Source organism: Athene noctua, chromosome 12 (assembly GCF_965140245.1).
Source record: "Athene noctua chromosome 12, bAthNoc1.hap1.1, whole genome shotgun sequence".
NCBI classification, from domain to species: Eukaryota; Metazoa; Chordata; class Aves; order Strigiformes; family Strigidae; genus Athene; species Athene noctua.
In genome coordinates, this window is record NC_134048.1 from 21246905 (window position 1) to 21260178 (window position 13274).

Sequence of the window (13274 nt, forward strand, 5' to 3'; positions counted from 1 at the left end):
TTTTGACTCCTTATCGCTTGCCAAACTTGAATGAATTAGGCTGCAACTTTCTGCCTTGGCAACCTGTGTTCGACATTTTCTAAACGCTCCCAAGTCCTTTGGCTCTTCAGAGGATGAAAGCCAAGGAGGAGAAGAGCATTGCTTTGGTCATTCTGGTCATTCTTGGGCTTGTTGAGGTGGTTTGGTTTGGTTTTAGGACTGTACCTCTGGAAATAAGGTCTTGAAATTTGGCACAAGGCAGCCTTTCATGGTCTTTTAGATGAGCTCATCCCAATTAGTCATGATTCTGGCTGCTGAAATCTCTCAGGATGCTGCTCTCGGGGCACCTGCAGCCCCGGTGCTCAGAGCCTGCTCAGCAGCCACCCAGGAGGGGGGAAGACTTCAGCCCCGAGATAAAAAAGCCTTTCCTGGAAGCACAGGAGCGGTGGGACTCATGAGCTTGCCCCCCTTTCTGTCGGTCCTCGCCAGCCCCGGATACCCGGGCGGGTGCTGGCCCCCCTGCTCCAGCAGCATTCACTGCCAGGACTTCACCAACAGATCTCGCCCCATCCACATGCACAGGCTGAGGGAAGGGATATTTTGAAGGTCAGAACCTCAGAAATGTCCAAAGTGAGGCATTCTGTACCAATTTATAGAGACTTTCTTGGGCATGCATATTCTAATGCAGTTCTTGATTACTCTGGCACAATCTGTTTTCCATATGACACCTGCATGCCACCGACCTTCTCCGTAAGTCAAAAAGGAAACAAATTTTGGCCAGATCCTCATCTTATCCGCAAAACCAAACCGCCCACGGAATAATAAAGCAAGGGCTGCAAGACGCAGACACAGTCCGATAGCGAGGACAGGATTAAACTCTCCCAAAGAAGAGGATTTTTTTTTTCCTTGCCCTTGCCACAGGCTTTATAACGCTTGCAAAGTCATTAAACCAAACTTTTGGGTGCTGACAGTTGTCTTGCCCACACTGCGGGTGTGGAGCTTGAAACCTTTCGCCTGAATTGCTGACATCCATCTTAGTACAGCTGGAAGCAGTGGGTGCTGTGCTTGCATGTATGAAGTGCTGTATCATGTTAAATGCTCTGAAAAAGCAGACATTACGCTTCTCAGATGGAGTACCCTGAATTAGTCAAAACTGACCTTAATCCATCCATGTGTCACCCTGACCTGTCTTCATAACGGGTGTTTGGGGAGGATTAATGAAGGTGCTGAAGCACTGAGGCAGTGTAGTGGAAAGTACCGTAGGAAAAGCCGTGAGGAAATTAATAATTCTGTCTTCAGAGGAACCTGCCAACATCCCTGCTCTGGTCCTGTAGAGCACACTACAGCCTTACGACCCTTCTGGCCATTTCCTTGGGATTTCTGGACAACGCCCCTAAAGGAGGTCAGAGGATGTGAAAATCCAGGTACACAGACACGTTCCCGGGTGCAGATGGGTCCGCAGCATCCCCGGATGCAACCTCAATACATTTTTTGCTATCCAGAAGATAAGCACCTTGTTCTGCTTTGAAAACTGCACACAGACATACTGGAGCTGTATTTTCTATTGCGGCGAAATCCAAAAGTGGTCAGACATGTGAATAATGTGCTGAGCTCAGGCCTAGGATCATGTGCTGAACAATAGGAACAAGCCAGCATTGCTGAGCCCCTTGCTGACCATCTCATGCACTGCACGCCGTGGCCACGCAGAAGAAAAATAGTATCTGAACATACAATTAAAATCTTGCTCTGCTTCAACAACAGGGTGTAGATTAAGTTGCACTGACAACAAGAATTCGGATGTTTCTGCGTTTTGAGTACTTTCCTGGGCAGTAGCGATCGTGCACTCAAGAGATTTTTAGCTACCATACATGCACACTTCCACAAAACTTGTATGCAAATGCACGTATGTAACACATACATGTAAAATACACAGAGATAACACCTGACGGATGGTTCTACAGAAAGGTCATGTGTATGATACGTATGATACTCAGTTTACATAGCATGACATTTATGTAACACTTATGAAGAGCTCTGACAGGGTGTTGTCAGTTGGTATTTGCTAAGAGAAGAAATAAATGTAATAATAAAGCCAAAAAAAAAAGCATTTGGGAAGAAATAATACTGCACAAATCCTCTAAAAGGACAGAATTGTCTACACAACAAAGGCTCGGCTGACTGATGCTAAAATAAGCAGTTATGCAACAAGTAAGAAATATGATCTCCAGGGAAGAAACCAGGAACATTTCCCTTTCATCTTCATTCACCGGTGCTTATTTTTGCAAGAAAAATATAGGCAACCTTGCGACGGTGAGCACATTAAGTAGAATTAACAGATGTTTTTAAACGGAGGACAGAGTCCTGTATGAGTTTTGTATGAGTTCGGCAGAGTTAAATCCCGTCACTAAACACGAGTCCCCCAAAAGTGCTGCAGAGCTGTTGCTTCCCCTGCCCCTGCCTCGAGGCTCTGGGGTGTCCAGGTGTGAATGTGTTGATTTTAGGGGTGAGTTGGCTCACCCTAGAGCTACGATTACAAAATCGTTAAAGCAACTTCAGGAGAATGAGCGTATAAAATAGTTCATCTCCCAACGCTTTGCATTAATAAACCTTCTCAACAAGACTTGAGACCAGTGAAAAACTTCATGCAGACAGATCTCATGGGAGAGGAAGAGGAAAACCCAGTTGGCCTTGTCATCAAATCTGATTACAGACACACGGATAGGACAGGTCCAAGGAAGCATGAGTAGTCCCCAAATATAATGAAAATCCGGTGTCATTTTGAAGACCTTTCGAAACAATCTATTCACTAGCTAGCTAGCGAGAAGCCACGAGGAAAGCTCAGCTCCCTCAGCCTGTTCCTGCTGACCACCACAGCACAGGGAGATGCTCTGATGGCAAAGAGCTTGTGGAGATCCTCAGAAGCCCCACACAACCTGAAAACTCTGTAGGAGACAGGTGGCTGCTAAGTTACTGCCTTAGCTACCCTCCTCTGAGGCCTCTGGTGGCCAGAAGTCATCAAAATAGCCTCATGGCTACTTTAATTTCTCTCAAGGACTAGAGCAGTACACAGCCATTCCAAGAGGGGAACACAAAGATGATGCAAACCTTGCTGCATCCATATCCCAGGTAGGGTCGTCCAATATCCCAGCTATAATCGAGTTATTTCATTTTTATTAAAATATGTGTTAATTTGGAGAGTAGTAAGCAGGTGCAGCAGAAGGAAAAATAACAAGCTCTGTTCTAAATTACAAAAATAATCACTCCCATCTTTGAGAATGAACTACTACAGGAAGATCAAGGGAGAGATGGCTGCAATGGTCATCACAAACTAATCCCCTTTCTTTCTCATTCATTCTGCATAATTCTTTTCCTCTCTGAAGCTAAGGAAAAACACTATACTTGCAGGAGAAGAAAATTTGATTTGGCAGATCAGTGGATAGTGAGATTTTGTTTGCAGTCTCAATTACCTTCAGTAGCTAGAAATTTGGTATCAAAATAAACTGTAAACAAACAAAAAGGATATAGCATTACAAATGTCCATCCCTTGATGCATAGCTCAAAAATTCTCTATGTTCTAGCAACAGCTGCTTTAATATCTTTCAAAGAAATGGCAGCCTCTCTCTGTCTGAAGGGATTACCTTGAAGGAATGCATCCGTAAGTGGTTTTGTGCAAAGATGCTCACGTCCTTGTGGGTTTTGTGCACTGAATTTTTTCTGCCAAATTTCAAGATTCCTGTTTTGTTGTTGTTGGTTTCTCCGTTTGCTTTAAGTTCATTTCTATTACAAAGCACATCTAATGCAGCACATGCTTCACCCAGTCCCCAGACTGCAACAACTGAGGCTTTCAAAGGGCTCTCTTGAGGGTAGATTTGGGGAAATAAGGACCATCAGCGGTCAGCTGAACAGCTTCAGTGCTGCTCCTGTGACAGGAGACCTGTTGTAGCTCCTCCTGCTTTGGACATCACAGCAGACTCCCCTACAACACACTCCCCCACTTTCGTTCCTTTGCTCCCTTTCTGTTGGAATTTCAATCTTTCCACATCACATGAGATAAAGGGATAACACGGCAACTCGGGTCGCTCAGAGTTTCACATGAAGACGTCTGGCTGCTGTGAGGAAACTCTGTAGTTCTGGGTGATGGGCGATGGAAACAGAAGTAGATTTAGAATCGTTCAGTTGGAAGGGACCTACAAGGCTCATCTGCCTAAGTGCCTCTTCTCTCCCTCACGGAAGGGAATCCCAAAGGCAGGACATGCCATTGCAGACCCCTGTGCTGCCAATTCCCACCCTGAGACCTGGGGAAGGATCCACCTAGGTGTAAAAGCAGTTGTGCTTTACAACCCTGAGCAGGCCAGCAGAGTTTTCCTCCTTCCACAGCTGCCCAGGCTTGAGAGGGAGGTTAACAGCCAGGTGCCAGCGGGTGTCTTCCTACCTGCAGATCCCACCACTGAACACGCAATTACTCTCCCATTTAAAAATAAAATAGAAAAAAAGAGACATTAAAGATCTGAGTCACAACTCAGTGCACCATTTGAGTGAACGGTACATATGCTAAACAATACATGCATCAAGACTGCATTAATCCACATTTTATAAGGATTCCCTTTAGACATTCGGTTTATAACCAAGTTGGCTATTTCCCTGTATTTCTCTGGAGTTGGAGGGTGTGAAAAAGACATTTCCATTTCATTGACTAAGTTCCCAAGGGGAGAGTTTATGAAAGTGCAAGTGCATAATTTACTGCCTGACAGGATAAAGATGGTATCTGGTTTTAAAAAAATAGTGTACCCTGAAAAACAAAATTGCTAGAACAGACATTTGTTTTCCGTAAGTACCATATTTTAGAAGCATTTAATTTAGCTTAGAAGCACTGTTAAAAATATATGCATTGTAAATTGCAGCTGTATAACATGATATTTATCAGATAATGTCACTGAATAGTCTCCTGTTGCAATATAAATGCCAAGGCATTTATAGAAAATAAATGTTGAAGTAGAGAGCTTTCTTTTCAAAGTGGAAAACCATTATCTCATCCAAAAGTCATAAATAAAATGATGAGGGTTTGCTTACGGGGTTGATTTTAACCATAGGGGGGCTGACAGGGACACTCCATCGCCTGAGCAATAGTGCCAAGCAGCAAACTTAGCCTGGATGCAGCGAGCAGAGAGGGAAGCACGTGGGATGGGTGAAGGTGGTTCAGACCTGGGAGTAGCCAGAAGGACAAAATCAGCTGCTAATTCATTCGAGAAAAAAAGAGATACAGATGGAAAGTGAGGGATTTCTTGCGATTTAGAACCTCACACAATATTTATGTCAAGAAAATTCATCGGGTTTGAATATAGCCAGCACCCAATACAGTCTACCACAATACCAGCCTCTGAAAAGGGTGCCTGAAAGCTGGCTCCGAAAGTCACGTTTAGTCACCGAAATGCATGAGCTGTTCTTCAGAGGATGGAGCGCCTGGCAGTTCCTATTGATTTCTTCAGGGTTTGGATCAAGTTGTGCATGTGCAGCACCGTTCCTTAGCATAACGTGCATCGGGCTGTGAGAGAGGGACAGTCAGAAAGCTTTTGGATCCAAGATCTCCAACTTCTGCTCCTCTGAAACGTGAAGACATTGATCTAGTCTTTCTGCCTCCTGTTAGAACGGGACTAAAATGAGGCTCACGCTGCCATTCATGCAGATCCACAAAGCGCTTCGCTGAGCAAGCTGCTTGCCTTGTAGGGTCCCATTTCATGTGCTTTTTACACCACAGGTCCATTTGCTGGCGTTACCGAGGCTGGAAAACACCGCTCCGACATGACCAGGACCCACCACGTCAGCTGCCTCTCCACTGCCACCAAAGCAAGATTGCTGGAGGTGCGAGGCTCATCACGACACGGGAGGAGCAGACAAGGGGCACCCACTGCCCCAGCAGCCTCTGGAGTAATCCTCCTGATTTAATTTCAATTGTTCTGCATTTGACATAGCCAGATAATCCACATTTTATGGGATTTGTATTCTCAAATCCTTTTTAGGAGCAAAGTCTGGCTGTAAATTCAAGAAAGCTGCAGCCATAACATTTATTTTGTTGTCTGTAAAGCCAGAATGGCCACCTTACAGTCCATGGGCATGCACTCATCAGTGCCAGGGTGGGAAAACGAGGGCATCTGAATTTTGGTCACAAATCAGGCACTTTTCTGGTTAACGGTGAAAGCCAGAGTGGGTTTACCACCCTCAAAAGCCTCCAAGAGGCTCCTCCACTGAATCTGCCTTAGCTGAAAGCTTGAGCACTGTTCTGAAAGAAGGAACGGGGCTCCTGCAGCCCTCTCCTGGCTTCATGAATTTATCCTTTTGTGATTCCGCTCCTCTTTTAGCCGCTTCTTGGATGGCTCATGTGGTGTGTTGTCTGCTTCATCCTTCCTCTATTTTCTCCCTGTTACCTACTGTATTTTTCTTCGGACAATCCAGTTCATTGATCCTCTTCAATGGCCAAAAATTCGTATCGAATTGCTGGTTGTCTGCCTTTCCACGCTCACACATCTGTCTCCATTGCAGAGCACGTTTCAGTGTGCCCCGACACATCACACCCCAGGCAACACCGTCCACACTGAGCCTGGGTGTGCTGAGCTGAGCTGAATCCCTCATTCTTCTCACCCAACTTCTTCCACCCGTTCTCCTGGTCAGAGGAGCAACGCACACCTGGCACATTCATCATATATCCTGAATGCTGGAAATGTGTGTCTAAAATAACTTTTACATACAAGAAGTGGCTGGATGGACGGCCACCTGATTCACTGGCTCATCAGCCATAGAGGGAAGTAGAACACACCAGCAAGGACAGGTTTCCGAGCCACATTCAGAAGAAAATACTTCAGTCTTGGTAGCTCCTTGCAGAGGGGATCCCACACTGAGCATTTCCCTCCTGCAAGCTCAGAGGACCTCGAGGTTATGTGCTATATTTGTAAAATATCACAGCAATGAGAGGATAAAGACTTGTGAAATCACTGAGTCCACCGTGTCCTAGGGTAGGATTTCAGCCCCTCCGCAGAGGACGTACCAGCTATTGATCTGAATTTACCTTTGCCCTTTGAAAACAGGCTACTGGTAACTAGGACTGCCAGGCAGCTGAGCAGCCCCCACATCCACCTGAGCCATTTTCTGGTGAGCTCCACGGATGACAGACAACCATCAAAGCAACAATTCCTGCATGCCAGGACTTTTAACACATTGTATATGCAACGCATGCCCCCTTTATAGTGGTTATAATCTTCAAATCAATTGTACCTGGCAGCGGAAGTTTAACATTAATGACTTTCTTATTATGGATGGAAAAACCTTTCAGAGCTAATGAGCAGAAACAAGACCGCTGAGCTCCTACCTGAGGAGGTGACTCCACGGTCATGACCAACACTTGGAGCGGAGCTGTAGCGATACTGGCTTTAGCACAGCAAATCCAGAAGAGTCTGTCTGCCAGGCAACACTCCCTCTGCCTTTGGAGCTGAGGCCTGAGTTCGGAAAAGGCTTTGAACATCTCAACTCATGCCCACCGAACAGTGGGGAGGAGAGAGTGACCCATCACACAGCCATCGACCCAGATGCATCACCCTCCCCGGCAACACGAGCTGGGACTGAGCTCCCAGGGGAAGCCTCGCTCTCCCCAGCCAGGGACAGCTGCCAAGGTGTGAAGCGGGGGGGTTGGTTTAATTTTATCTTGACAGCTAAGAGAAAATAAGACCCAGGGAGTGACACATTTAATTTCCAAGCTGGTCCCGCAGGGCAGAAGGAGCGGGTGAGCCAGGGAGGGTGTGCACCCTGGCCCAAGCACACAGGGCATCCTGAGGTGCCCGGGGGTGGTGGCATCTGCCCTGGCATACCTCGGGGAGCAGCACGACGCAAGCCTGGCTGCTGGAGGAAAAATAAACACATACAGTGAGTCACAAAGGCAAGCGGCATATGACGGGGACAGGTACTTATGCAAATAGACTGTTAACACCCAGCCAGACAGAGCTGATAAGCCTCCTAGGCCAGCTGGAGGCTTCTTCATCCTGCTGGGGGGGGGAGGAGGAGGAGGAGAAGGGCTTTAGGATAACAATAGAAAACCGAAAAGCAAGAGGAAGGCAGCTCTGGGAAGGCTGCACAGGGCTCCCCGGTACCAATGTGCACCCCGCCACGCCAGCCTGTCGCCGCTCTGCTTCCAGAAGCATCTTCCCGTGCTGACACGGGTTAGCCTGTGCTGTCGGGCCCCACGGCTGATACCTCCTGGGGGTGGTGGGCGCCTGCCAGCGCGCATCTCCCTGCACGCCCACGGCAGCAAGGTAATCAATCACGCAGCAAAGTTTCTCAGATTTGTGAGGCTGCAGCACAGAGAGGGAGCTGCCTTCCCCCAGTCTTGTGCTGTCCCCATAATTCCCCCCCATCTCTGCTGGCCAAGCCCCTCCAAGGAGCATAAATGAGAGGCAAATTATCCTTTTGCAACGCTGCTGGGGATCCCCCAGGAAGCTTCCTATCTGGCCTGGCTGGGCTGCTGATAATCAGATAGAGGGGGTTTAAAATAATCAAGCCTAAGCAGCTGAAATCCAAACTGGAATAGGTAATGGGGTCAGAAAACAAACACTGCAGGCAGGGCACAGCCGGAGGAGGGTCTGCAGGGCCCAAGGGACAGGGCACCATGCACACGCTCGGGGCAGGCTGAGCCAGGAGCTGTGGTGCTGCTCCAGGATGCTGCCCAAAAAACAGAGTCTCCCAAGTCCTGAGCTTTTCTAGCACTGGGAAATCTGCGTGAAAGACACCACATGTTTCCCATGGAGCCCCAAGAGTCAGTGGCTCCCTCCCCCCCTCCTTGCATCCATCACAACAAGCCTGAGTTGAAGAAAAAAAAAGATTTTGCTGCCCCAGAGCTCCATCAGTCTCCAGGGCTCCAGTCCCAGCACTGCCGGCAGCTCAGGGGATGCAGGACACCTCCCTGCTCCTGTAGCATCACCACGACCAGGCTCCCAGTCCCCTGGTCCCCCATCCTGCACCAGCTCTGCCCACACCTTCACCTGCCTTACCCATGGGCAGGGAAGAGGGGACAGAAGCACCAAGAAAAGCAGGGATTGCTAAATTTAGGGAATATTTGTTTTGCCCACTACTCAGATTTCCAGCTCGCATTAAAGCCATAATGCTCCAATGGTGAGAAGCCAAAGTTTGCCCTTCTTGTGGTATTCCCTTAGGAAAAAATATTACTGCAATGTAAAACTGAAAATTGAAACAGGCTGGTGATTCACCAGAGAAAATGCCTCTCCCTTTTGCCTATTCAGTGAGGCAGAGATGAATGTTGTGAGGTTTGAAAGAAAAACTGAAAAAGCCTTTAATTAATCCCTGGAGGCTAAACTGTGCCAGATATGGACAGGATTTCTCCCCTGCCTCCTTTCTGGAGCTAGAACATACTGCTGTCTTCCTGCTGCAGCTCCTTCTGGGGGATTCTCTGGTCCCCAAAGGAAGATCCATAGCATCTTCCAGAGGTTTTTTGGGGGAGAGGGTGGCTGCCAGGGAAGCCTCACTGCTGTCCCAGGGCAGCGAGAAGACCAGGAGCCCCCTCTGGCATTTCCCAGATCAACACAGACTTTTGGAAGGTCCTACCTGCTGGGAGGAAACTTTCCAAGTTCAAGGTCAGGTTTGTTTGTCTTCCATCCTGACAGACACAAACTGTTATGCAATATTCAGGAAGTCACTTTTATCAGACTCGATTCAATTTATAAGATTAAGAGCATGGAAAAACAAATACTAGTGCTGGATGGAAAGTGCTGGCACTAACCAGGCCAACACTTTGTTTGGACAAGGATTGTTAATAGGGTATCTCTTATTTCCACAAGTCAGTAGGGGCAGGATACAAAATGTGCTGCTTTTTATAGGGGGCTGGTGATGATGAGAAAAATTAACTCATGTTTAGAGAGAGCAGAAGCCGTAGCAATGGTTTTTTTTGAGAGCAACTTCTGTGGTTGCTACTGCAGCTACTGCAGAAACAGCTCTGGCCTGGGAGCATCCCGTGATGTAAAGGCAGGGCTTGATCCCTGGCAGAAGGCAGAGGACTGCAAGGTGCGTTTATAGCAGTACCTGTGCTGGCTGGATTTGCTTGGATGTAGCTACCTTAGTGCCAGGCAATATGGGTAAAGGTTTTGCTCACTAAAAACTCGACTTGCAAAGGAATGCGTAAAATACAGAGCATGTGCAATTTTCACAGGCATCGCCAACAGTTGGCACGGCCAGATGACCTCGTTCAGAAAACACACTGGAAAAATGTACCGGAGGAAAGAAATCTTAACTTGCAGAAGGAAAACAGTATCATGTAAGACCCAGGCTGGCCCTATGTCTGATCTGTAAGTCCTGAAGTCTTCAAAGAAGAAAAGCACCTGGAACTGCAACGGTCATTCATCCCACAGAGAGGAAGCCCAAGGCAGAGATCACATCAGCCACAGTCCAGAAAACTACCTGCCTTTTGACGCTTTTTCCAACCAAGGCCCATACAAAGTTTTAATTATCATCTCTATTGATACTGGTTCCCACCAGTGCTTTCTGTTGATGCAGGAAAAAACCTGGAAATTTAGTTTCCAGCACTGTGAAATTCCTTTACCATGTGTACGTAGATACTATACACAGAGAACGTTAAAATATAGTTATAAGGAGCTATGGAGTTTGATAATAGCTAAGGGAGAACCTGAGGTTTGAAAGAAAACTATTAGCAATAGCAGATTTGCAAGTTCAGCTATGAGAAGGACCACAAAATCTAAGCACATGCTATATATCTTCCTTTTATTGACTGCTTTGTGGGGAGCTGCATTTCTTGTTGAATTTGAGAGCTGCAGACTGCTCTCTGTTGATTCTGATTATAGAGTGGTGGTAATTAAACCTCTGGAGCATTAAGTTACCATTTTAACCAAATGCCTGCATTTTATCTTGATGGGAAATTGAGAGCAAGATTCAGATTTTCACAGTAAATAAAAACTGTTGGCTGTTTCACAGATAATCCATTTCCTCAGTTTATATATGAGAAAATCCTTGTGGATGGTTTCTTCTTCCCTTTTGCAAATGCACACACACTCCTTGAGAAAGCTCAGCAGCAGCACTGCCAGCTTCTGCACACTGTTCAGCCTCTAAAATAATAATTATAATCATAATGTGTCTCCTTAATAACACTTTTAATCCAGGGACCAGCAGCCTTATGTCCATATAAGAAAGCAGAAGCACGCAAAATTTTTCTCCAGTGATGTAAGTGGGCAAAATCAGGAATAACCCAGCACCCAGGTTCATGATCTGTCTACCACCTGGCTCTGAAGCGATGATCTTATCTAGAGAGGTAGCAAATCTAGTTTATTCTTAGTTCTGTGAGGACAACAACAGGTCTGTGTCACTGCACACCTGTAGCTTAAGAATTAGGCAAATACAGCCACTCCGGGTCACAGACACAGGCCAGCATCTACTGGTGGTTATTTTCACCATGTACCCATTTTCACTGTGTACCCGAGCCCACTCGAACAAGCAACCTAAACAGGTGAATCCCTTAAATCCACTATTTTATTGAATTAACAGCAACATATTGCTGGAGTAAGACTGAGGTACTCGGCAGCACTAGCAAAAGGCTGCGAGGCCGCAGCGTGCGCCGGCTCCGCTTTGTGCAGGCAGTGGTGTGTTAAGTGCTTTGGGAGATCAGTTATTCTGATAATAAAACAGTTGCTTGTGCAGCCGATTGGGCTCGGTCGCTTTCAAAGCACAGCCGTTGCCGCAAAGACTTTCATCCTTTGCTTTCGGAGTAAAGTGCATCCTCCCTGCCCAGAGCAGCAACAGGTTTACCACAAAATACTTGCAGCATTTGATGTCTGCAGAGGCAGGTATTACTCACCCAGTTGCTACTTATGCAAATGCGCTACCAGAGCTGGGATAGCAGGGTGAGGAGGCTGAATCCAGGGCTGCTGGAGATGCCCGTCCTTGTGTGTCATCTGAGTCCAAAGTAAAGACCAGCCGCAGGGCTTGTTTGGGGCCAGATTTCTCAGCAGATGCTTCTTAGCTAGCAGCTAGCATCAGGAGCTGGTGGGTACCAGAGTATGCGGCTGCATCACTTCACCTTCATCATCCTCATCCCACCTCCAGCCATCTGGTAAGTGGAAATAACAGCTGTCACAGCACATCGGGGTACGTACAGCTGGTGGCTGCACAACTGCCTCCGAGAGAGCTGTGGGGAGGAGATGCCTCCAGCACACGGACCTCCTCCCTGCCCAGCAGGCATCCGCTGGGCCACACCAGCCCAGACATGATCCGGAGTGTCACCTCCCAGAGATCCTCCCCAGCAGAGTGACACCAGCACTGCTCCTCACTGTCCCACCCTGTGTGCTGTTCCGGAACTCCGCAGGGAATCCCAAGCAAACTCGGAGCCAAAGCGGTGGTGGAGGTTTCTCCGGGTAGAAATGCAGCTGTTGGAGGTGTGGTTGAGAGCTAAAATAGAATAAGATGGCTTCCAATTTGAAAAGGATCACAAAGAAGTCACTTATTTTGGAGGAATCAGTGCTTGCTCTTGAAAGAGTATGGATTATTCTATTATTCATATCTAATAAGGGAAATGAAAACTAAAGGAAGCATTGCTACTGATGGCTCTGGATCCAGAATTTCACACCATCAAACCATACTGGGATATGAGGCTCTCCAAGTCTAACTGATATAAATCCCCCCCCCTATATCCAACCATTCTACATCCTGTTTTTATACTCCAACATGAACAAACAAACAAAAAAAAACCAATGCAAAAAAATTTTTTTTTTTTCCTACCAAGCAAATCAAGGAAAACAAATCTACTTCTTAACATTCCTAGATGTTCCCCGTATTTGGGGTAGGAGAAAGTAGCTGATTTTCTTCTGCATTTGACAGGACAAATGTAAAAGTATCTTCTTTGAGAGACTCAGCATTATTCTGCATTCTGACATTAAGGGAAACATTATTCGATTGCGTCTTTTCTCAGGAATGGGTAAACTAGTCTGGTGGTTTGGAAAAATATAAGCAAGCATCTATTTTTTAATTATTTTTCTTTTTTTTTTTCCATAGACCACTGCCATTTTTTGTTTGAGTGATGGCCAGAGTTAGAAAGGATAAACTACCACAAGAAAAAATTTTCTCAGAGTATCTTTCTGCTGTGAACTTCTGGAAATAGCAAAAGAAATCCTGTTTGCATGAAGTTGGTGTCAGATGATGAAGAATAGCCAGGATACCACCCGCAATCACCTACAGTTTGTGACACGGGTTAAGTTACCAGAATCAGCAATGATATAAAAATAAAGATCCGTTAA

General features: G+C 46.5%; 1 protein-coding gene and 1 long non-coding RNA gene across 3 annotated transcripts in view; both read right to left on the reverse strand.

Moving 5' to 3' along the window:
* JADE2 (jade family PHD finger 2) overlaps positions 1-8093 on the reverse strand; it is a 92277-nt gene extending 84184 nt beyond the window's left edge. Inside the window, exon 1 of one of the 2 annotated variants that reach the window (XM_074916573.1) lies at positions 7340-8093. In XM_074916573.1, coding sequence (XP_074772674.1) covers positions 7340-7492 — 153 coding nt within the window. In that variant the 5' untranslated portion in view covers positions 7493-8093. The remainder of the gene's footprint in view (positions 1-7339) is intronic. The other variant, XM_074916574.1, reaches the window with a different exon arrangement.
* A 3911-nt stretch (positions 8094-12004) lies between these two features.
* Positions 12005-13274, reverse strand: part of LOC141965079 (uncharacterized) — a 34158-nt gene continuing 32888 nt past the window's right edge. The window contains exon 3 of the long non-coding RNA XR_012634420.1: positions 12005-12429. This is a non-coding gene — a long non-coding RNA (uncharacterized LOC141965079). The remainder of the gene's footprint in view (positions 12430-13274) is intronic.